We start from the raw sequence: 26,030 nt of genomic DNA on the forward strand, positions 1-26,030 counted from the left end.
GGAGGCTGCGAGCCCCAAACAGCCAGTGACAAAGGGCTATATGGGGAAGGAAAAGGGGAGTGGTTTGGTGCACAGACCAACCGGGACAGTCAGAGGGAAGAGGGACAGTGTGGCTAGCACAGTTTTTCCCATGAGAAGTTTTCTTGTGTTTTGTAAATAAAGATAAAGTTTGGATGTTTTGGAACAGTGTCCCAGAACTTGGGCAGTGCAGGCCTGGCCAATCAGGCCTGGGGGAAGGCTTCTGACTGACCAATCTGGGTGACTTTTGAGAACTCTATATATGTGATGAAATCAAAACAATAAAGGTCATTCCTTCTTGCCACTGAGAACTGGTGCTTTCATTACTCTGCTAGCTGCTCAACAGCAACAGGACAGGGACACAATTCAAATGAACCAATAATACACAACTCAAGAGGGAACAAAGGAGAAGTCTCTAGAAATAATTTCTTCAATCGCAGGGGCTCATGGTTGGTTTCCACAGGTCTCCATGACCTAAACAGTCCAGGCTGTCACAGGCCCCTGCAGCTGGTCTCTTGAGCACTAGAACTTGCAGGCATGCACCACAACAATCTAATCCAGGTGTGGAATAGGAGCCTACCTGAGATCACTTTCAGCTTCATATATCTCATATCCTTAAGAGTTTTTATCACCCAGGTTCAGCACAAGCTTTTAAGTGTTTTCAGTAAGTGATAATTAAATTAACTAAAACCATGCTTGGTTTTTTCCCAAGGATGCTACTAGACAGCACAATATACCATGGAAGTATTGACAGTCTTGCCGCTACAGCACCAAGGCTGAACTCCACAGAAGGAAACTGTGCGACCCTGAGCTCACACTGGACTCCCCAACCAAAGCACCGGGGCTGTCTGTGCTGGATGTGAGTGGGCTGGCCCTTGCCCATTGCCAGAAGAACTGCAGGCCAGGAACTGTAAGCTCCCCTGGAGCCCACAGAGCTTTGCCAGGCAGGTTAATGGAAAACAGATGGGGCTCTGACAGAATTTTGTTGTAATTGCAAAATTTCATTAAAACTTCTGTTGAAATTTAAAGTCAAATGAATGGAAATATTCCATCTAGAGCACCACCTATACCTCTTAGTGAGTAATTGCTGACTAGCTTTATTTACTACTATGTCAGCCATTGAGAACCAGCAGGGTTTAATGAAAAGGAAGAGCAGACCCAGCTGCTCTGACTTACCTAGGCCTGCTGCCCTTCTTTAGGATAGATACTACTGAATACAGTCTTAGGAACTTGAGAGGATTTTGCCCTCTAATGAGTGTCCTCTTTTTTGCCCCTTTCTAAATCCAGAGCTGAAATACTCATTACTTCCATTTTTGGTTTTTTTTCTATATCACTTCTGGCATTCTTGACATATCCATTTAATGACACACCCATTTAATGACACACCTCTATGCCACTAAAATCTCTAACATTTTCATTGACTTTTTTTTTGTCCTTGAAAACATACCTTTTCTTTAACTTCCCTCATTTGTTTATTACAATTGTAATTGTTTAAGTAAAACAGCCTCCTGACTCTAAAAAGTTATACGTCAAACATCACTGAGACAGATTAAAGCTAGTGCTGCAGGGAATGAAGGGTGCCTAACTAGATGGGAAGGAGAAATCAGGGTGGATGTTTGTGGAATAGGGGTTGAGCATGTGTCTGGGACTGTAGTGCCTCCCTCATTAGTTGGCAGGTTGCAAATGCTGTCTGGCCATGGGCATGGTTCTCACATGAGCTCATTGATACTGGAGCTGTGTGCAGACCAGTATATTTTGGGCTATGAGTATACGTTAGACAAGTATGTAACAGCAGGGAAACCTGCAGCTGCAATGATAGGAAGTATTTATACATAGTGGTACCATCTGGTGTGCGCTCCCATACTATAGTTAGTAATATACTACATATACTACTGTATATACTCCCATACTATACTTAGTTGCTGTACCGTGTATCCCAGCTAATCCCAAGAATGAGGCATTCAAAATCTCACAGATAACCCCACCTTTAACACCAGCCATTCTCTACCCAGTGACGTCTGTGCAGCTCCATGAATAGTTAGAAAACAGAGAATGCCGAAGGGTTATTCTATGAAGGGGGTGCCATCGTGCTCGTCTGCAGATACATATGGATACACAAATTTCTGTCTTAAAAGGGAATGTACTTTTAAAAGGGAACGTACCTGCGTTTTTAGCAATACCTGTGTTACCACCTTGACTCTGCTTGATTTTCAAAAAAAAATTCTTATCCTGCTAGTGTAAAGCAGATAAAAAAATAATTTGCAATCTTTGAAAAAATCTTTTATTATACATTCATGGATGGTCTAATAATAAAAATCCTCACCAAGCCTATTGTCAACATTACAAAATTAATAAGCAACTCCAACTTCCAGCATTCCCAACAGTGCTAATAAGCTATGAGCAATACTGCCCTTACTCCCAGTGTGCGTAGCAGCTGCATATCACTATGACCAACATATTTTAACTCAAAAACTTGACATTTTAAAACCTTCTGGTTTTTTCTTTTTTTTTGTCATAAAAAGGCAGTGAGTTATGCCATTGTTCCATAGTTCTGTTACTTTTCTTGAGGTCATTCATATATTTTAGGTGGACTACGTGTGTTCCTAAGTCTCTACATGCAGCTGCAGTCTCAATATGTGCTTTTACTCTGAAGTAAAGATGCAGTTACAATTTCATACGTACAACTCTCAGCAATGGTAAAAGGAAGAGAGATATGGTGGTGTGTTACTATTATTTCTAGTCCATGCTAAAAGTCTCTTCAGCAGTAGAGCAATATTATTTGCATTAGTCTGCTTAAAGTAGAGAAAAATATTACTGGCACCATTTTCTTAAAAAAATACAAAGCCAGACTTAGCATGCATGAAGAAGTGTTTCCCAGTGTATTAAGAATACAGTACTCAAGTGAGCATATACTACTGCTCAGAAAGGTCGCATTTGACATGGAATATATATCTGACATTGCTTTCCAGTTGATCTGCAAGTATACACAATTTATACATACACAGACACACACAAACAGAATTTTGTGTGAAGCCGAGGAGAGAGCAGAGACAGCTTTTGAGTGCTTCACAGCCATCTGAATTCACAGGTGTGCACTCAATAGATTTCTAAGTCAGAAAATGAAAACTCCTATTAAATGAAATTGGATTTGTGTAAGCATGATAAACCAGCAGTCACACCGTCCCACTCATTCCCTCTGCTAAGGAGTTAGCAAGGCCTCTCTGGCTGCTTGTCCCTGGTGTGTACAGAGAGCATATGTAGTGAGTACTCCACAACACAGCCCAGCCATGAGCTGACTGTTAATTAAGCATGAATATAACACAGAATGCAACCCTTTTTTGTCTGTCTTGCACAGCTGCATAGCATGATACACTTGAGATTGTCAGTAATGCTGTTTCCTTTGCATAACTTCATTACATAGGATGTTGCTGAATGCTGATGTATGGATAGACAAGATGAGGAGCAAGTAATTAAAATTTGTGGTATACAATGGTAACACAAAACTTTAAGGCATGTATTAAAAATTCTCAAGAGGAAAACATCTTGCAATTTATTGTAATGTAAGTAGTAAACATACGAATGTGTTTTTACACAGGTAGCAGTTAGGGCTTGCTACAGGTAACACTGGTGAATAAAAATGAACCTTTTACAAACTAAACAATTCAATATGTTTCCTTCAAAACAATATTAAGTGTGTGGCTATGAAAACAGAGTGACACATAAAAAAAAATCAAAAATCATTTACCACATTTTTATGACTAGATAACATTTTTATGACTAGAGGAAAACAAAAAATTATGTACATAAATACATATGTTTTTATATATAGCAAATTACAGTTTCCTGCACTGAACATTTATCAAATACACAAGTACTGAACAATACTGGATAGGGTGCTTTGCCACACTTTGTGGTCTCCTTAAACTCCTGTGAGAGTGGAAGACAAGTTTTTATGAAGGATACAACTTGTTCAGTGATGCAAGCTCACACAATAATCAAAAATTAAAGAACAAAAAAACCCTGCAGCAGAAATGACTGATGTTTCCAGCACAGGTATCTTTGACAACAAAATGAGAATGCTCCACTGTTCTTCAAGCATGTGCCCCAACACAGAATCCATGTCAGAGAGCTTCATTCTGTGCGACAGCCGTCACCTACCAAGGGCGACCAATTTGGGCAACAAATCTAACACTCAGCTTTGTCCACTGGCTTGTCAAAGCTGTTATCTTTCTGATAGGCAGGTCAGTCTATCAGGCAGGGAGGAGTCACCTTGCAGATCACCCCCAGAAGCTGTACCCTTTCTCTTGGACCTGGGCAGCCACTCCCATGATCTTCAGATTGAAAACAAGGCACTGGCTAGTTTTCTGGCCATTACCTTTCCAAGGCTCTAGGAACTGTGGTTACTATCATGATTGGAGATTTTGAAAGGGGTGACACCAAGATATTTTTGAGAACTATGTACAAAGTCATTTTGCTTTTGAAAATAGAAAGCATTCACACCACACATTTCATTTCACCTGGCCAGAAATGCTAAGCTCAAGTTCCTAATGCATAAATAACAATCCTTATTGACAAGGATGACGTAGACTCCACTGGGTTCTTAACAGTTTCTTGACATTACCAGAAACTGTCTTCAAAGTACAGCAGTTACTAGCTAGGGAATAACAGTCCCATTTAGATGTTCTTCAGAGCACACAATACAAATATTTTTGTTACAAAAAGCACTTGGTTGTCTTCACAGGTTAATCATGCCTTGAACTTGGGGGATTGTAAATCCAGTCCATTACAATAAGAGTCATACTCACAATCATGAAGATTATGCCAACTATGAGAAAAATTAGAGCCTGAAATTGGAAAAAGAAATTTTATTAATAAAGCAAGTGCCTGAGCAGGCTGTAGCTCATAGATTGTCCCACTGGATCTGCATTAATGTTAATACCCAGGGCCTAAATTTGGCTTATTCTCTGTGACTAAAGCACAAGAAACATTGTGCAGGGCCACACAAATCAAAGTTAGTTCTGTGTGAATTTCAGTCTGAGAGAGATGGATTTTATACAGCTAGATCTGGAAACACCCCACTTTGTTACTGTGAACAATAATAAAAAATATAACAGACAAACAATTTTTTAAAATCTTTAAAAACGAATAAATTTTCAGTCAATTTTAATAGTCTCTGACATTAAGAATACCTTCAGAGTTAATCCTTATTAGACAAACACGTAAGCCCATATCTCTTATCTGACCATATTTAGTATATATTCAAGTGATTCAGATGCTTGTAGTCACCTTTTGCTTTAGTGGGGCTTTAGTTTACCATAATCTGTCCACACTTAACAATATTGTGTCTTCTAAAACAAAGATGAATATTGCATGTGATCTCATTGGAGGATGTGAAATTCTAGATGTGCCTAACACACAGCAACATGAAGAGTGAATGAAGACACATAAAAAATATTCACAGTCTCTCTATAATAACAGCTACAAAAGACATTGTAGAAATAATTTCATCATAATACACCTTTTATACTTGAAGTATGTATGTATTGAACTTGCATGTCTTTTATGAACATATGTATAGATGTATATACGCTCATCTGCTTACATTATGTGTCTGCATATGTATTTTATTAGTAAATTTTCTAATTTAATTTTTAAAGAACATTTCCTCAGTGATAGTTGAATGTGCAGACAGTTATTGATGATCAGGATAAAAGATACTGAAGTGGCAGTCCAGCATGACATATAGACACATGCTGTGCATAAATGATAGACCTTCATATATGTGTCCTGTAGGTGTATGGATCTGTCTCACAAGAGAGCTCACAGTTACTTATTTATCTCTCTGCAGCACAACTTCCTTCTTAACCTTGACCTCAAATCTCTCTCTTAATCCACAGCTGGTTTTCTAGCATGAACCAACAACTTCTTATAGACAATCTTGCTGCTATTTATGCAAATACAGGTGTTAACTAGAGCTTAGATCGGATTAAACAAATCCCTTATGCTAGTGGTTTAAGACACACTTTATCCTAAACACTTAGGTGAGTGTCAGGAGTAGTAGTGCACTAAAAGCTTTGGCTTGTGAAACCTGAGGTGGATCCCACTGCCCAACCTGTATTTTGAGTGAGACACTTCCATTAATGAGCAAGTGCCAGATATTGCAAGTCAAAAGTCTGAGTATTAACGAAGAGTGGAAAGCACACACCCTCTCACCCTTCCTTTTGCAACTGACCCCTGTTCTCTTACCCCAATCTTCTGGGGAGACCTGAAGGGTTCCTTCTTAACAATTCGAAGGTAGAAGGCACCAGGGAGGATGAAAATCAACATTGTGGCAGAAGAGGCTCCTGCAAGAGAGAGCAGAGCTGAGTGCTACAACATCTGACAGAAAAGCAGAGTGGTGCACCTGCGAAAGAGAGGAGGTGCAGCTGTTGGGAGGCAGCTGCCTTTCTGTGCCCAACTGCACAAAGGGCTCTCTCTGCAGACAACATTCATGGAGAGCTGTAGTTGTCAAAACATTTATTTGGGTGCTTGGGTCCTGAAGAGACTCGTTACTGAGAGGATTTTCCAAAGTGGTGTGGCTGCCCGTGGTACAGATGTCTGTATGTCATGTCAGCTGGTGAAGCAAGGGCAAATAGACATTCTGGGGGGGATGACCCTGGAAAGCAGGCATCAAAAAAAGAGTGGATGATCTGTGTCTAAGAAGCGCCTACTCCCCTCTGCTCTGCAGAGTCTAGCACGATGGCCCAGGTATAAAAGGCAGGGAGGAGCAAACCAGCTGCAGAAACCCCATGGAGGTATCTTTCTCAAGGGCATCTACATCCCTGAGTCCTCAAGCAGCTCAGAGCATGGAGGTTTTTTTTTTTTTTTTTGGTCAGAGGCCAAGACAACAAAAGAAAGTGGTAGGGAGAGAACTGTTAATGTCAAAAGAAATGTGTCACTTTTCTCCTTTTTCTAGCATAACAGTTTGGAAGTCAATGCATTTTGTTCATGCTATAGGTGCTTGAAAACCAAAGGTGATTTCCCTTTCCTCAAATGGGAATGGTCAAAATAGGAATTTCTTACCAGTTTTTATACTGGGATTATTGGATTCCTTGTGCCTCATGCAAGGTAACAACGAAGTTGAATAGCCTGTAGCTTAGTCTGTCAGCCATTTGGGAATTCTTATATCCCTTTTAACTTCAATTTGTATTTATGTCACCCTACTGTAAGACCCAAACTCAGATGGCTCCTCAGTCCATGAATGTAAACATGTTATAGAAAGGATAACAGAGTAAACAAACAACATTTATGAAACCTACCGATAAATCCAAAGATGTCTTTAATAGTTGGGACAAAAATTACAAGCAGATTATTAAAAGCCAGAATTACTGCTGCAATCAGGAAATGTCTTATCCAGCTGAATGGCCTTTTGGGAAACAGCAGTGCACTGACAGATGAACGGATCTGCAAGATGAGAAACAGCAGGGAATGTAAACCAACAATTATTTTATCTTAGCTTTCAGTTTTAAAAAATGATGCCTGTTAGTTACTTCTGCTGTGAGAAATTCTGACTGAAAAAATGTGTTTTCAGTCTTTGATTCCCATAATGTAATCTCACTCTGATGTATGTTTTTGAGAAATGGGTTCACAGTTTAATGCAGGAACTCAAATATTTGCAGTGCAGAAGAAAGTCAAGTAAATAGGGTGTAAAATCAGGGACATGAAATCTGTTCAACTGAAAGATGCTAATATCAGCAAAAAAAATCCTCAAAGAACCCCCCATAAGTACTAATCATCAGGCAAGAAATGCACGTGTGAAATATGAATTGCTGTATCCCTGAACCTGCTCCCTCTGAAAATCCCATAAGAATTCTGTCATTTACTTTTTGGAAAGAAAGAGGAAGCTGTTGTTTCACTTTCATTAGATATATACATATATATATCTGAAAAGAAAAGCATATTTTTCAATGCCACTTGGAAATTATAATCCTAAAAGCCATCGAAGAGGATCCTTTTTTGCTCCACTGACTTTCTCACACAACACAGAATTTTTTTGCTTTTACAACATAAAAGATGGTGAATAGAAAAAAAGGTCAAAAGCAAATTCATTTGGTGGGTGGAGATAGTCTTACTCTCAAGTATTATCATTAACTTAAAAGTGGATATTTAGAGATTGAACAACAGTATTTTTACACTAAAAAAGGCCCCAAATCCACTTCTGCTTGCTTGTTTTAGAATAACGTGTAACTGCTTCTGGGTGAATTTGGCAATTGAATAAATATGTGGGGTTCTGTGAGTGTAGTCCATCACTTGAAAACACAGCATGAGCTCTGTATTTCATGTTTTTCAGGTTGATGTGAACCAATACTAGGAAGAGGGAGGTAGATTGAAAATATTTTGCCCAACTTTTGAGTTGGTGTAAAACAGCTTTATTTCAGAAAAAAACTTCTGCCTGTATTCCTGTGAACTTACTGTCAGCATCTTGTGCATTATTCCTTTTATGGTGGTCCTTAAAAAGGAGCTATCAAACTGAAGTTTCACAGTGACTAATGGTACATAGATCTATATTTAGTTAATTTTATAACAATGCAATGACTTTTTATTTTTTTAAATAAAAACCTCCGACTACTTTAAGAAAATACAAATGGGATGATTAATTTAAAAAGTAGTTGAAAAAATTATACTTCTTATTTGAAGTAATAAGATGTGCTGAGCTGGCTGTCCTGATTGAATGTGTAAAGCTTTTTGATATTCTGATTTACAAGCAAATTATATTTTCTCAGGAGCTCTTTTAATAGAGCAAGTACTGCTGTGGTATGTAACTGCTAAGCTTTTGCACACTACTTAGATATAAAAATGATAACACAGAAAGCTAAAAATGTAAAATGCTACACGTGACAGACAGAGGCTTTTGCAATGTCCTTAGCTTGTCTTCCCATGAAGATTGATCAGTTTAAGTCTAATTTAAACATTTAGTTGCTGCTTTAAGCACAATGTTTAAGGCAGAGCACGGTAACTCTCCAAGCCAGAAGGACTGATCACACTGGGTGCTTTTTACCTGAATTTTTTGAAGTTTTTTTTTGGGACACAACACTGAACAGTGATCACTGCTCTTAGGCATTTGTCAGCAAGCCTGGAAACAGTACCTACGCAGAGCGTGCGTTGCATCCAGGACAACGGAGCAACAGGACCCCAGGCTTACTCAGATGGGAACACTGTGCTGGGATGCAGCCTGCTGGGAGCCCTCCAGCAGCATGATGCTGGGCTTGTACATGCTGTACAAATGACACACCAGCCGCCCAGGACCAAAAGATGAGGATCAGCTATTTTCTCCTCTGCTGCATGGCAGCTCAGGGAAGGCATGAGGGACAGTCTTACACATTCAGGAGCCTGGAGTTCTGCTCATTGGGAAAGATTGATCCATGAGGAAGGTCAGTCCCTCTGCAGAGCAGTTAGTTTAGCTGTGCCTTTCTGTCCCTGCTACTGTGGTTATTGTGTTTTTCCTTGTGAAGAGCACACAGAAGCTCAGAAGTTTGCTCAGACAACTGACTATGCAGCTGAGTCTTGTATGCCATTTTTTTCTGGCATTTAGCTTCCTCCCCTGTCCAGGCATGTGGGGTGATCACAGGGGCTTCTGTCCTTTTACTTTAGCAGCTTGGTCTGGGATTCCTGCACAATGCGTGACCTGAGCTTCATGTGTCTGTCCTGAGTTTGGATGCTATAGTAGGTGCCTACGTCTGTATTAGGAAATCTCGTAAGTGGTTTCAGTATATCCCCAAGTCTTTAGTACTTAGCACTGCTCTGATAAATATAGTACAGAAAGAGCCAGAGAGAGACAGAGAAGTCATTCCTGATTTATTTATAAAGACTGATTTATTTCAGTCTTTTATATTTTGCAACCCTAACTGCTTAAGGTCCATGCTCTGGTCAAAATGCATGTGAGAAAACAGACCTCTCTAAATAAAAACCTCAGGCTTACTTTTCTTCAGTGTTAAAATCCGTCCGTGCTGAACACATACAGCCACTGTCAGCCCTGATTTCAGCTATGTTACTTACGGGAAAAAGGACAAGGGGCACGGTCAGGGTGACAGCCACCAGCACTGCCAGGCGAACTGACAGCAAGAGGCTGTCAAAGGTGTACACTTTAGTGTAGGTATGAAGTAGCTCATCTTCAACTTCTCCTATAAAAAGGAAATAGAAAGGAGTTAAACCACTTAAGCAATACCTTGGATCGTTTTACTGCAGCCAGATAAGAGATAAGATTAGCTTTAGCCCAGCTGCTGTCATTAGATACATGTTATGGGCTAGACATGAAAGAGGAATTTTCCCACCATGACTGATACAAGTCCATCATTCAGAGATGATGAGAGTAATACAGCTCTGAGGTGATGCTTTGCACTCCAGTATCTTTGAGATGACTTTGAGAAAGTCAATAAGTGGATGTAGAACCTGAAGTAAAAATAATTTCTGGGATACAAAACATGAAACGACTCACTGAACTGGTAACAGCTCCCTTTGGCCTCCACCCAGATGTCCCAACTCTCAAAGAGAGCCCTCTTGCCCCAGTGATAGGGAGCAGATTGTGCTGTATCATTCACTTCTCTGCTGTATAGAGGAACTAACAAGGTAAAAAAGGTGGCGTTTGCACAAAATTGTGTGCTAATAGAGAGACTACTCTGTTTGCCCATCGGTTAGTCTAGCTCGTCCAGATTTTTTTTACACTAGAATGATTTGCACCTGTTTTTCAGCATAGATGGATGAAGCTGAACCAGTGGCGTCAGAGACAGATTGGATAGCACTTAATAGTGTCATGTAAAACTGTTGAGCACTAGTGTATTTTTAGTACTCTTGGCCTTTGCCAAGAGCCAAGTTTACAGCAGCTTCTTTTCTAAGTCCACAAAGCCAAGGGAAACAAAACTAGTCCCCCTAGTAGGTGACTCTGAGTCTCTCCCAGGTGAGGAACTTGTGGCCTGACAGCTGGATAAGTCCCACAGTTCATTCAGAAGGTTACATGTTGTGTATTACAATTGGATGTTGCTTACACTTGGATTCAGACCCCCAGAAAATACATTAATACTTGAGCCTTTGTGATAGAACCAGGTCTCCTGCTTTAAAATGTGAGGGAAAATTCTACAGAGAACAGGGTTTTGACCTACCGTAGAAGGTCAAGTATCCAAAGAGGGCAGCCAGAAGATACATGACAAGCATGCCAGTGATGGAGATATTTGAGACATTCTGCATGCGCTTTCGGGAGCGACTAAAGTACAAAAGAAAGAAAATAACAGTCCTATAAAGCCTCTATTTGTACAGGAAGTGCTCTGAAGTATCTTAGCTCTCTGACATACCCTCACTGGACAGTAAGTTCATAGCAGCTATATTGGTTACGTAAAGTTTTTTATGTTTTACAGCTCTGTGCAGAGCACCACAGATTTATAAAATGTGTGGAAAATGCATTTCTAGTGCTTTCTCAGTGACAACATAAAAATTTGATACATTATTTTGTATATCATTATTTATTAACTGTCAATCTCAAATGGTGTATTTTAGATTTAAAAAAAAAGGAGGGGCTAGAATTACAGGTCTGTTAATAATAGTAGACAAGATCTTTCAGCCGTCTCTATATGAACACACCCTTATATATACATAGGGCTGTTCTGCAGGTTCAAGAATCCCTTGCAGATCAAATATTTTCTTCATAAATCCTTTGGTTGAAGAAAAATCTTCATTTTATAGGACCTGCGAGCATTTTCCCAAGTCATATGAGAATTTTTATTGCTTCTGAGGTTAAACCTACTGAAATAGGAGGTAATGGCTCTTAACCGCTTTGTGTTTTGCAACACACCCTCCTGTAATGCAGTTATTACTGTTCAACACCTTATATTAGCCCCTCCCAGTCTGTGCTGTTTTAAGTAAGTGTATTTGATTTTTGATATTTGTTAAGAAAAATAGGCTGAATGAAGAGCCTATGTAAGACACCCAAACCAATGACATACCAAGAAAATTTAAAAGTAAGCAGCAACTGACCCAGACACAGTACTCATTAAGGTATTATGAGAAACCAGAATTATCTCTTTCAGCGCAACCAAGTTGCCCAGTTTATTTCAGATCATTTGAGGACTGTCCAGATTCCTGCTTGCCTAAGTAAATATCGACCAATGCAGTGGTTCTCTGTCACCAAAATCTGACTGTAAGGTCAAAGCAACGCCAATATCTGCTTACCATGGAAAGCAATAAATCATTATCATGTGGTTGTTTACACACCAGCAATCAAAGGACAACATGTAGAAAGTTATCTCTATCAATGGTTAACTGGAAGTATTGGACAAAATTTAAGAACCTTACTCTTTCAGTTCACTGTATATTGGTAGCACCTCAGGGTGGCATACGAATGCAAATGCCAGGATGGGTATTGCATAGGCAGTCTGTAAAATAAAGCTCCCATTAGTAAGAATGGTCACGGCTGTACCTCTGACTTTTGGCAGGCAGCAGTTTAGCTGTGGTACAAGTGGTTAAAGACAAATTCTACAGAACCTCCCTTACCCGTGAGTTGAACACAAAGTATTTTGGCTGGCACTTGTCGCTGTTGTCGCTGTGTGCTTCATATTCTACATCGCTTTTTGGGGAGGTATCTTTTGGCTCCTCAAGGCTCGGAAAGTGCCCAGCTGTGTTGTCCATCATGAAATTCACTCCAGAACCGAGTGACCCGTTTGGTAACATGACCAGGTGCATTGGCACTGTGCTATTGGTGGTGGTCCAGTTTTCAACCCCGTGGTCCAGGATGGGAAGAGGACAGGGTATTTGGGATTTCTTGAAGATTACCTGCAAAAAAGTAGACAATGTCATCAGAATAGTACCACTATATAGGAGATTACACATATTTGGTGTTCCAACAGAAGTATAAACAGACACTCAGAAAGAGAGGAAGCAAGAAATTAAGTGCTACCACTTCTGCTTCTTCTGCAAATATTTGTTGTTACTCTGCCTCAGCTGTTTTCCTGCTTTATTTTTCATTCTCAAGTGTTTTTTTAAACTGGTCTTTTTTATTCTGACTTCATTCAGCAGTAAGCTGTTTATTTGATTCACTTGCAAGTGCTATTCTAACATCCCCATTAAATTGTCATGATAAGAACTATAACAGTGTTTAAGGATTACAGAGTCTCTATTTGCCTGGAGACAATACCCAAACAGTCACCTACCACACTGACAAAGAAAACCATACAGGTCAGCGAAAACCCACTCGTGTAACCAAGATAACCTGTGCAGCAAGAAAAACAAAACAAAACAGAACAAAACAGTTCAGTTACATATAAATTCACAATCCTAACAGGAATAAGAAATGAGTTTAAGAGGGGCATTAAGCTTACCTAAGCTTTTTAGAAGGGAGAGGGGAAGAATAACCACAACTGTTACAAGTATGACGAGGTAGTTCCCATTAAGGTACCATTCTCTAAAGAGGAAGAATGAAAATAAAAACAATCATCACTGACATCAAAGTGAAAAATTTTCACCTGAGGTTCAGGCTGGGAAAAGGCACCTACCCAGAATTCTCCTCAAGTTTCATAAATGCTCTGATGACTTCAGGAAGTTCATATTTAATAATAAAGAGGTAGCTTGACATTGCTGAAAAAAAACCCAAACAAAACAAACACCTTCAGAGAAAACTGTAGTTCTGGGAAAAAAAAAGTTTTTGCTAAAGTAGAGAAATTAGGTTTGTTTAAAAAACAGTGTGTCTAAATAAATAAATAAATATTTTATATTGTTATGAACAGGTTCTGAATGACATCTAGCATTCTGTATTAGAATGCAATACTGTTAATATTGATTTTTAGCATACTTTAATCACTCTTAACTTTTCCTTTTGTTTTCCTGTTATAAATTCTTTTCTTCCAATGGACACTGTCTAGACCCATTCCATAGTAACTTTAGTTGTTACTTCCTCCAGATCTCTTCAGCTACCTTATCCTTCCTAGTTTCAACTTCTTTCTTCCAGTATCTTCTCAATATAAAAAGAAATCAACTAATTGTCAAGATTCCTGATGTAAGAGTGGACTTCTACACATCTCACTAAAAATGTACTGCCAGAATTAATTTTTTTTTTCATTTGTTTTATGTTTGTCACAGAGAGGTCTCTGGAGATCTATGGATCAATCTAGACAAGGATGACAGGAGCAGCTATTCCTCTTTAATAGGGAAGCATACTCAATTTCTGAATTCAACCAATTTGATATCCAGGCTTGGGGAGGGAAAGGAATACCATAGAATAATGTTTTTTATGAACAAAATTAAGAAGTCTTTTGCGGTAGAGAGGTGTGAACTTCCTCTGTTTGTGTAGCAAAGCTGCTATAACAGGATAGTAATGATCTGTTGACGGAGATTTGCGAAACATAGCAAGTTCCAATAGAGAAATCTCCAAAAAATCCGCATACATTTAATTGACTAGTGGCACATTTAATTTAAATTTCAACTGCCTCTCCTTAAGGAATCTGTAAAAAATTACACACTCCCCTGTGCTTTCAGATGTGGTGATTTTCAGCCTCCTATAAGTCATCTTCCAGGATAGTAAAGGAAAAAAGCTTTGTTGAATGAATGTACAGTCCTAACACTGCTGTTTATATTGGTGAGTCTCCTGTTCTGAGAGGATGGATGTTACTTGATAGATATTTCACAGGAAGTATCTTTGTGGGTGAATACATCCAGAAATTACTTTAAACACATATCATAGGAATAACACAACCCGACTCTTATTTCAAGGAGAGACTTAATCCGACAAATTAACTACTGAAGAGGCTTTTAGGGAGAAGTCAGAATCCTGTGCTGTTCCTTTTAGGTCAGACTAATCTTTTCTAAGTTGAAGCAGATGCTTCAACTAGATGCTAAGAAGAATAGTCTGAGCCACAGTCAATAAGGAGAAATGGCCAGTTCCTTGAGGACAGTCAGCCAGGCCACTTAAGCCATCATTGAAGCTTCTTCACTGGCCATGGAGACCTCCCAGGCAGCTGTCTTTCACCATACACTGAAGTGTCAGGTAGCTGAAACAGTGAGATTTAGTCCTCATGTCCTTCATTTTTCCAATACAATGTATGCTGTGTCTGGCTCACCTCTGATGCCATTTAGCCAGACAGAGGAGAGAAAGAAAGCATTTCTGTTCTGTAGAAGAGCATTGGAAGTGAGAAAATTTTTGTCGCTCACCTCCAATATTCTGCATTGTAACTGAAATGAAAACACCACACTTCCCAGGCCAGCCAAATGCCTTTTCTCCCAGTTTTTCATATATTAATGATCCTGGAAAAAAACAAACAAAATCAAAACCAAAAGGAAACATGGGTCACTACATTGGGCATACTTGATGAAATGCATTCCAAGGTAAAATACATGCATGCCGTAGGGACTCCATCAATTGCAGCCTGATCCACCTACCTCCTTCTTTTGATATCTTCAGTAAGAGGTGGACTGAGTAGAGTGACAATATTGCTACGCTGAGCAGCAAAATTCTGCAACACAAAGCAGAAAAGAAAAAAAAAGAAATCAGAATCCTGAGCAGGACATAAGAGACTCTCAGTCTGTGATGATTTGAACATACACTTTCTCATTCTCATGAAGTTCATTATGTAAATAGTTTTCAGTAAATTTGTTCTTTGGTCTCGAGCGCTACATGCAGAGCCAAGTGTCAGCTGTAGCTTACTTGTGAGTACAGTTGCACCTTATGCACTCCAAAAACCCCTGAAGGCTTGTTTACATTCACTAAGTGCCAGTTCTGTTCTCTTCCACGAGGACAGAATCTTGTATCTTAACAAGATCCTACTAAAATAAACAGACTTCTATGCAAGAATCTGTTCTTTGGACCCTCATCTGTGCACTGACCTCTCATTTTCATATCTCTCCTTAATCAGAGCTGTCAAAAAATCCCAAAAAATGAAACCCGAAACCAAATCATGACTGGGACAACTTCAATGCTACCTCCTGGCTGGTCACTACTTATGACTCCTGCCGTGTCACTGTGCAGTGGAGGTTAGTTGCCTGCTGTGCAAGTACATTAGAAATATTGAATAATGTTTAAGGGTGGCACAACACTGGAAAATCTGCTCTTGGAGCTCTGGGAGCTTAGTCTAGTCTAGTCTGCTTGAAGGTACCAGTGCCTGAATTAATTAGTTCTGATTATTGCCATGTTCCTTCCACACAGCAGGTGCAACCTATGTGATTTCAGCCACATGCCTCTTGTAAACTGCTGGTGAAAAATGTAGCTTTGTATGGCATTTTCAGGGCACAGCACTGTGGACAGCGTATCTTATTACCATAACCATCTTGTCTTCAGCCTGCACAAGTGCTGGTGAGGAAGGGAATGTGACGATAACATGACAGAGCTAGAAAATATGGATGCACCTCAATCCACAGCTGAATGGGAGGTTGTGCCTCCACAGAACACGTGATTTGGTATAGATATGGGAGACACTGACAGCCAAGTTTGTAAATGAGTTGCAGTCTAGGAGCAGACAGAGGTCCTGGGGCCAGGTGATGACCAGCAGACTGTTACAATTTCCTCTGAAGTTTCCCTCTTCAAGAGAGACAGACAGTGCTAAGACCTTAGTGTGGGCAGGGTTGTCTCTCGCGCTGTGAGCTCATGCAGTATGGCAAGGGGGGATCATGGCTGAGGTCACAGTGCATCCTGCTGAGATGGCATCCTCCTTGATCAGGGGCACCCATACAGCTGCTATTCACAGACAAGGTCTCTGTGTCCTGACAGATGAGGTGGGGTAAACTAAAGTCCCCCTGGCTGCACTTGCTAAATCATGCTGAGCAGCAGAAGTGTGGCTCTGGTGCATGCTCAGTGCCTCTGTAAACCTCCTTGATGGGCAGAATGTAATGGGTATATCCAGGGAGCTTCTGAGTTTTAGGACCCCTCCTTTTGCCTTGACCCTGCAGAACACCTTCCAGCATGACAGTACTTGGGCAACATGAGAACCCCAAGTTACAAAAATTTAGAGAATGCTACCAGCATCATCTAAATTAGAACTAATGTCCAGTAGTTTCCATTCAGTAGATGGGATTTTTCTGTCCCACATACAGTAACATCATGATCTGTGAAAACAGAGGAATTCCAGCAAGTGGATAAATGTTGTGGGGGTAACAATACCTACACACAAGTTTATACTTTTAAATAAAACTCTTTCCTCTACTAGAAGGGAGAATGTTCTCATGCAGAAAATATGGAAATAGCATAATAAAGAAAGTGAGCTGTGGGTGGAGACATCCTCTGGTTTTTGCTTTAGCATTATCCCCTTCTTTAGCACTGCCAACAGAGCTAATGTCATTAAGCTCATATAAGAATTTATAGCCACCTGTCAGAATGAACAGTTTCAAAATAAAGACATTACGAAGGTAATGTTTTTTTCCTTTAGTGAGGCTTGACATATCATGTTTTTCTTTCCAGTGATAATTTATGGAGATACTAGTTAGTGCAAGTGCTCAGAGAAAGTTGAAGGAAAAAAAAATCCTACATTTTTCTGACCCTGATGTGGTCAATTTTTTAACTGGCTTCCATTTTTTGCTCCGCAAATACTATATCTAAACCAGTTGAATGCAGGTGTTATGAAGCACTTACAGAGAATAACACTTGAATCTACAATTAATTTCCAGTTAAAAATTCTACTGGCAAAACAGGAGGTGTTTCTTAGCAACTGGAAGCTACATGTAACATTACAAACATCGTTGCTGTCATAGTTACACACTTCCCAGACACAAGAAGCTGTATAAAAACAGTTAAAGGATGCTAGATTTCTGTAATGTCAAACAATGGCCTATTTCCACACAGTAATATCATGCTTTATTCTAGTCATGGAGAGTTAAAATTAGGGTTTCTGCTAAAATTAAAATCTGTTATTGAAACAAGAAAACCAAAATTTTTCTTCTGATGCACTTTGTCTCATTAAAATGAGCCAGAGGTTAGCCATCGATTCAAAAACTCCCCATGGCTGTATGTTACTGCCTATCAAAACCCATTCTGTGTGGATACTGTGACTGTATTTGTCAGTCACAGATCAGTGCTGTCATTTGTGCACATTGGGTACAGGCTTGAAGAAGCAACATTAAATTCTGTGAATGCCTTTGCATTCAAAAGCATGCTGCCATTTCAGATTATATCGAATATTCTTGTTCCATTTCTACATTGTGATTAGATAGCTGGGATGATGCAAATATATTTAAGGACGATTTAATTCCCTTGTTGGATTCCCATACTGAACCGACAAGGTTGCTCGTGTTATTTTAGGACCAGTATTTCTTTCTGGATTGTTCTTTCCTTCTGGTATTTTGCACAGCATCAATTCACTCTTCTGTTCCTAATAGAAAGGAGGTCTAAACTATTAAAAAAATAGAAGGGTTCTCAGCAGTGTATGGCTCCTTGTGGTAAAGCTAAAATGTTTTCATTACAGAGGATCTTAAAAGAATCTTCAGCTAACAAACCAAGCTTGACATACCTCTCTAGCTGTAAAGACTTAATCTCCTGCTTATATTCTGTTTGCTTTTCTTTCTATATACTTACATGAAAAGGATAATTCCTGTGTTGGCCATGGCATAGGAGAGCCCTAAGATGCCGCTGCCCATAATGGCATTGCTGAGGTTGAATGAGGACATTCCAAAGGAAGTTCTTCCCCGGTGCTGTTGGGTGCAAGAACAGAAAATGGCAATTCATTTGCATTTTACTGAGCATGACCAGCTAATTATCCTCATTGCTGGTTTTCCCTATACTTCTCCCTTGATCCTTAGAGGTGGAGATTTTTCAAGGTTCTTGAACCCAGAGGCACTTGCCACCATTAGGAGTCTCTTTACTCCAATGACAGCTGTGCTGGTAGTATTTGCCTCTTCCCACTCTTTTGCTGTCTCAGTGAAGAGGAGGCCTACATTCCTGACAGGCAACTAAGGTGACACAGCTGCACTGGCTGTGTTGGCCAGCCTCTATGGAAATACATGCTGTTATCAAACAGATTTCCCAATTTTTGATTTTTAAATATTCAGATGTAAAAAAAAAATAATGCAACAGATTTTTGAATTTTTCTCCAAGTAGGATGCGCTTTTTCCCTTGAGGAACTAAAAGTGTGTCTGGGGGAGGAAAGAGAGGAGTGCTGAGTGCCTAGGGCTGGAGGCAGAGGACTGGAAGAGGATGAAACCAAGGAGAGAGGGGATGGCATGTGAAGGATTTGCAACTGACACCAAGTGGAAAAGGAAACGGGAACATGGCTCTTAATTTCAGCTTACAATCACAAATAATATTTTTGATTTTATGCCATCATTTCTTAAAAAAATCTGTAACACAACTGATAAAAGAATGCCTTTCCTTTCACCAAATTCACAAAAAATTGAATAAAATTAAATCCTGACCAGAGAGGTACCCACATGCACACCCCAGGAACAGGTGCTGTCCTTCCACTTGCATGTGGAGTTGTATAAGGAATTGGAGGTGTGCTGACAGTGTAATGATCAGCATCATAAAGCCAAAACAATAATGTCCTTTCTTTAAAGCAATGGAGCTGGATGTGGGTTCATTTAGACTGATGCTGGAAACTAAAAATACAAGCAGGCATGCTCTAAGGCACAGATCTTCCTGGCTATAGGAACAACAAAGTCCCTCTAAGCTAAATATCCTGTCAGGAAAATGGGTGCAAACCCTCCCTGGCTGAGCATCTCAGCTGACATTACATGAAGTTACTGAAGTTCAAGTGTGATCTGAGAAATTTTTCTGATTATTTGCATAGAAAAGATTCAGTTTCACTTGAAAGACAACAGAAAGGGCTTGCCACACTAACTGCTAGAAAATGTGTTTATTCTTTGAAAGCCAAAATTATGCTGGCTGAGCTCCAGAGTAATTTTGCTTACTGAAACTTTCAGAAAAAATGCAGGTCAATAAGATCTACTTTGTAATTTTTAATTAATTAACTAATTCATTCATTAAAAATGAATAAAACTTACGTATTCTTCATTATAGTCTTCCAATTTCTTTTTATCCAGATATCCATTTGTAAGGAACTTCTGACCTTCTGCATCATTACTAGCAAAGGGACTGAACACAAAGAAAAATAAGAAGATATTGATAAAGCTTATGACGTGTTTTGAGTAGTTCCTTTTGTTATCAGTGGAAAGCTTCCTTTGACGTTGCAATGAGTATTTAAAAATCCTTCAGAAAAAAGCTCTCTTCTCCTGTAAATTTCTCATGACCAATGGCATGTTTAGTAGATCTTTGCTTTGATTTGGAATTTAGTTTTAAACACAGTAATCTTCAAATTATGTTTGATTGCAGGCAATGGAAAGCAGAATTCCGTACAGCCAGCTACATGCTAAAGCTGAGCACATACTTCATGTCTGAGGAACAAAGGGCCTTGCAGCAACCCAGCTGGAGGTACATGCTGGGGGTGCAGCAAGCTGAGAGCTAGACACTGATGGCTGGTTTTGAGATGCCTTTTTCCAGCCATGCAGGTACCAGTGCTATGGTGGGTTCTGGTGGAATGAATGAGGCTGGGCTGTCCCTGCTGCCCTCCATACCTTGCCCTGGAAAGCGTTCCCCCTCAGTGTACTAAGGTTGCACTGCTCTGAGAGTGTATTAATTTACACATGTACTATCTGACTGGAGTAGCTGGAAATTGGCAAGGGGTTCTCTGTGCTGGGAACCTGCAGATGTCACTCCAGTTGGTGGCTGCTCTGGGGGGACCTGGGCTGCCTTGCTGTGCTGGGTGCACCTCCAGAGCACAGAGCAGGGAGGGTAAGTGTTGTGGGAAAATGTCCCAGATGCCATCAGTAAAGCTTGTTTATTGATTACTGCTTTCTAGCCTAAACAGAACAGATAAATGCCTACCTCCTGATTGCAGCCTTTTCTGAATCAGCCAGCTCTGTGTAGTTGTCTTCGAGGCTTTCTCCACTGTTGCTCTGGTCATCAGGTTCGATGTTGACTTTCTGCAGCTCCATGCGATCCATTAGAAAGGTCAGCGCTTTCCAGCACACACACTCGCCTCTTCAGGGTAAACAGCACTGAGCCGTCTGCTTGCAGGTCCTCTCTATCATGCAGGGGCTGCCAGAACACTCTGTTCTGCAAACAAAATACAACAGAACTCATTTGAGTTTTCTCCAAATTAGATAAACCAGTGTGAATTGTTTGGTTTGTGTTTGATCTTTGTAATAGCATTAAGAGGAGAAACTGTTGCAGACTGGGAAAATTCTGGGCAAGCATAAAAGTCTCTTTATGTGCTAGCACTTGGTCCTCCTGTCTCCCTTCAAATGGTAAAGACTGCAGAGGCCAACAGATGCACAATGGATGTTCAGCATCTGGAAAAAATACAAAGCCAGCAGAAAATAATTTCCTGAACTTCTGCTTTCGACTTTATAGGGAGGAGTGATGTTGAACTGCTTGCTGTTGAAAGAAGAGTACAGCAGGCTTTCCCATTTGTTGTAAGATTAATGTTGTCACAAGTTTTAATGCTTCGTAGATTTGTTGCTTTCACTGGGATCTTGACAGAGGTGAGTATCTCTGTATGATCATTTCTCAATAATTAGGAGGTGCAATTATTATAGGCGTGTTTCTGTTTTTCAGTGGACTGGTGTTTAATTCTTACTTGACCCATCACTGAAAGCTTTGTCTCACACAGGATAATTACATGGATATAAGACTGATTATCTTCAACCCATTAGAAAAATTCCTGCCTTTAAAAAATCATAAGAATAAATGCTCAACTCTTTATTTCTTGTATGGGCCAAATGAAATTGTACAACCCAAATTTACAATGAAAAGGTCACCTCTGGGATTTCAGCAGCTGTGTATTACAGACTCATCTGTAGATACACATGTGAACACATTTGTTTATTGCCAGATTCAGTAAGAAAATGCTGTGCAAGAAAGGATGCAGTTCTGCAATATTTCTCCCTTCCCAAAGATATTCCTTGATGCATTTTATGTTTCCACTCCACAGCTGAGGGGACACCAGTGAAGGGAGTGAGCACAGATCAGAGAGCACATTGCTGACACGCTTGGGGCCACAGCTACAGTTTCCTGTCCATTTACCTGCTGCCTTGCAATCAGGCACACTGGGCAGATTCATGACAATTTTCATAAATATCACATGCCAAATGCAGATCAGCACTCTGTAATAACAGTATCAGAAAACACTGCAACAAATAATTTCTTAGGCTGGCTCTTTGTAAGGCTAAATCTGCAATTATTTAATAGCCTTTTTCCTGGGTTTGCATTTATGGATGTATAGGTCCAGCTCAACGACCAGACCTTCACTATCCTCTAATACTGATCACATGCTGCTCTTAAGAACGTCTGCAAGCATATTTATAGTGGCAAGACATTGGAGTGCATGTGTTTAAAATGCAAATATAAAATTTAAATGCCAACCCTGGAGGTTAAAACTGACTCCAGGCCAGAAATTAAAGTCAAATTCGTTGCTTCTTACTAAAAGCATTCACCCAGACCAGACAACTGAAAAGCAGAAGCAATACCAAAGCGCATTAGGAAATTTCCTACCAGAGAGTGCTGCTGGGTTTAATTCTTTCTGCTGCCTCACAGAGTGTGTGTGTGTGTGTGCGTGGAGATGAGTGACTCAGGCACCAGGGCAGAGCTGCTGGCACTCACATTCCAGTGCCTGGAGGATTCTGCCCGCTCAGGATATGAATAACTCCGTGAGATCAAAAACCAGTAACAACCCCCGCCCCCTCCACCCCCAACAGAGCCCTAACAACTGCGGTTTCATTCACAGAACTGTCTCCAAATGCAATGCTACCCTGTCTGAGAGAAAGAGCTTTTCCAATTCTTGATGCTTATTTTTAAAATGTGGTGCAAAAAGTCAGGCAAACAAACCTAACTGTGCTTATCCCTGTTCTGGTAAAGGATAAAATCTCCCCTGTGTGCACTGCCTAACTCTTCTTGTTTGAGAAATGTCTTTTCTACAAGTGGCGGTCCAAAAAATACAGATCTTCAAAGAGATGGGAAATGGAGGAAAAGTAAGCAAAAAATTTGCCAGGAGTTAAGTCGCACAAAGATTAGATTGAGGATGAAAGCTTGTGCAGCACGGCAAACAATTTGGAAAAATTGACTGAAAATACATGTTACAGTATAAGAATCATCTGGACATTGCCCTGTCAAACATTTACACAAGTAATCTGATTTATGTGTGTCATCTCAAAAGGCTGTGGAATTACTGCATAAAACAGTGATTTTCTATTTTATTTTATTGTTTTTAATCTGTGAATTCCTAAAAGTCTTCCCATGAAAGTACAAATCCTCAGGTGGCAAAATTAAATCTGTTGAGAATCTGCTTTCAGGGAGTTGTAACTTTTTTAGGGAGAGGTTGGTAGAGCTTAAGAGGTCTGCAAACTATGAGCTGAAAGCCATTGGCATAAATGTGGGGAGAATGGAACAGGACTGGTACTGGATTTGAATCCTGCCAACACTGATAACTGTGACTATGACCAATGGTGCCTTTGAACTTTAGTAGAAGTTGGCAGAACTGCTCCTGTAGTTGGTGGCAATCCAGCTATTCAGGTTCCTGGCTCTGCAGATACTGAAGGATTTGGGAAGATGTGCAGGCACTGGTAGCATGTTCTCCCTACAAGTAACACAGAAGGGGCAGAGCTGTCACTTCTTCACCTGAGAGGGACATGGGGTGACCCTGCACCCCTGGAGTCATTACTCAGCCTGCAAGATATTTAGACACAGGGGAAGGCACTGGCACTGGGTGCTCACTTCCATCCCTTCGGGATCTTGTTCTTGTCTGGACTACTGCTCCTGGGGGAGAGCCAGGAGCCAGGGCAGGGATGGCATGAAAGCACAGCCACCAAGGCTGTGGCCTGGGCCCTGCCAGAAACTTAGCCTGTGATATTGGAGGAAAAACACCAAAGATCATCTGCTTTAGCATCCCTGGGATTTAATGCTTCCTGCTTCACAGTTATGAATTTGATGCCTAAACATACAACAGAAATCTCTTAGATTTCCAGTGTTCCTCAAACTTGGCTTCAATGCAGTGATGTTTTTGCTGCCTCTTCTAGCATTTGGCTGAACAGAAAAGATTTTTCTTCAAGTATAGTATTAAAATGGAAATATGCTCATTGCAAAAGAAATTCACCTACTATTAGAGCTTATTGCTATAAAACTAATTTTCCTCTTCAAGTGTAAGGTACTGTTCTGCATCATCTATTAAGTGATGGTTTTCAGCAATGATTCAGAAAATGATGAAATTTTTGGCATGTGATTTCACAATTTTATTGATTTCTGTCCAGTCTGCAGTTAGAACATCAGGCAAATGGACAACCACTGGGCAAATAATGCCGGGTCACAGATATGACTAATACTGTCATGGGTTTTGCAATATCAATATTTGTAACCTCCGCCATGGTGTCCCATTTAGCAGATTTTGCCAGATACTTCATCTTCATGACAGTGACTTTATAATATTATTGTCTCTGTGGCTATTTCAAAATGAAATAAGTGTTGCAACTGTGAAACAAACAATTAAAATGTAAAGCCTGTTTTCACAAATTCATTAGTTTATAGAAATATTAGCCAACTAACTCAAGGGCCTTGAAAAAAATTCTCAGAAGTTAGCCAAGGGCTGCAAAGCAAAACAATCATTCATTTCTTAATTGACTGGGCAATTTTGAACACTATTGCTGCTTCTATGGTTGCTTAGACTTTGATTTTCTGTACAAAAGAGAAGACTAAATTTCATTCCTGAAGAAATACCAAAGATATTTGCCAGTGCAAATTACTGTCTCAGTAAATCTTAAGGAGCCTATCCTTCACACTGCACTTATACTTACAGATTAATTAAATTTATAATGTCCAATTTCTGAAGATGTAGGCAGTGTCTAAAATACATTGATCAAATGTTATGAAGAAAAGAAGTTTACCTCTGAGTTGAGCAGCTCCCTGTCCTCACTTGCTAGGCAGGTTATATCTTTTAGGAATTCCACCTGTAAGAAAAGGTTTACTCATATGCAACCTAGAGCAGTTGAACAGTGATTTAAAGACAAATGGGAGTGTATGGGATGAACCAATCAACAGCTGCTACACCCAACAACTCCCTTTGACAAACTTGCGTCAGCTCTTTTAAAAAAAAAGGGAGGAAAAAAAGAAAGGTAAATCAGTTTATTGGAGCACACTGAGGGCAAACATCTCAGTTACCGGAGCTATTTGCTCTCTGAGCTTAGCCCTATTACAAAATGCGTATCATCAGAATGCTGCATCCAGGCTTGATCACACTTTCATTTGACAGTCTGGATTTTTGAATAATGCACATGCATTGAACTGCAGCAGCACAATAATAATATGTCTGGAAAATAAGTTCTGGGAGAAATACCTGTGTGCTCCCACACTGCTCTTATCTTTGTGACTACAGAGCTACATGTGGCACTGGCTGTCCAGACTTGGTCCTAAGTGTGTGCTTTCACATGGGCTGTTTGACCTGTGCCTTTGTTTCCCAGCTGAAATGTTTACTGTAATGGCAATTGAGGTGTATGTCCAGGGAGAAATGTTCTTAATTTAATGGCAATATAGGCCTGTGAAGAAGTATTTCATTACCTATGATGTGCCTGTAATACTGCAGAAGTTACTGCAGAATTTTATCCAATTACATAATGACCATAATTAAGAACTACAACTAACCCTCCAGCCTTCCTTCCCATGTAGGCTTTGTGATCAAAGCCCTCAGTCTTGCCTGACTGTGAAGGCAGGAGGGCAAATGAGGGGATGTAATTTTTAATTCTTAGAGTTTCCTGTGGAGCACTCAGAGTGTTTTAGCTCAGGCTTGGTGACAACCTGTGGGAACCCAATGCTGCTCCACCATGACCAGGGCTTCTGCTTCCTTGCTGCCAGTACTGGCTGTGGTATACTGGTTTCAGAGTTCCCCTCCAAAAAAATCTGAGTTCCAATATAGACTCAGACAAATAGTTTAACAAAAATAAGCTCTGTCTCCCTCAGTTCTGCATTCCCATGAAAAGACAGCTCATTGTAAAGCCAGTCATGCCATATGATGCCAAAAGTAGTGCAATCC

General features: G+C 40.0%; 1 protein-coding gene and 1 long non-coding RNA gene across 3 annotated transcripts in view; one reads left to right on the top strand and one right to left on the bottom strand.

The window, feature by feature from the left end:
• Window positions 1-2,276: 2,276 nt before the first annotated feature.
• Window positions 2,277-25,038, bottom strand: SLC38A4 (solute carrier family 38 member 4). 2 transcript variants are annotated; one of them, XM_085043873.1, is made up of 16 exons: window positions 24,889-25,038; window positions 20,840-21,070; window positions 19,960-20,050; window positions 18,536-18,651; window positions 15,415-15,488; window positions 15,187-15,279; window positions 13,536-13,617; window positions 13,362-13,444; window positions 13,194-13,252; window positions 12,538-12,816; window positions 12,340-12,419; window positions 11,154-11,254; window positions 10,054-10,178; window positions 7,317-7,461; window positions 6,265-6,362; window positions 2,277-4,862 (listed from the first exon to the last, which is right to left on the bottom strand). In XM_085043873.1, the coding sequence occupies exons 2-16, from the start codon at window positions 20,956-20,958 to the stop codon at window positions 4,761-4,763; spliced, it is 1,647 nt and encodes a 548-aa protein (XP_084899999.1). In that variant the 5' UTR covers window positions 20,959-21,070; window positions 24,889-25,038; the 3' UTR covers window positions 2,277-4,760. The 2 variants fall into 2 exon arrangements, with proteins under 2 accessions (XP_084899999.1, XP_084900008.1); XM_085043882.1 differs by lacking the exon at window positions 24,889-25,038 and adding an exon at window positions 22,508-22,600.
• LOC146443393 (uncharacterized) overlaps window positions 20,615-26,030 on the top strand; it is a 30,702-nt gene continuing 25,286 nt past the window's right edge. The window contains exon 1 of the long non-coding RNA XR_014847136.1: window positions 20,615-20,746. This is a non-coding gene — a long non-coding RNA (uncharacterized LOC146443393). The remainder of the gene's footprint in view (window positions 20,747-26,030) is intronic.

Source organism: Lichenostomus cassidix, chromosome 1Aa, assembly GCF_008360975.1.
Source record: "Lichenostomus cassidix isolate B80296 chromosome 1Aa, HeHo_3.0, whole genome shotgun sequence".
In the NCBI taxonomy this organism is placed as follows: domain Eukaryota; kingdom Metazoa; phylum Chordata; class Aves; order Passeriformes; family Meliphagidae; genus Lichenostomus; species Lichenostomus cassidix.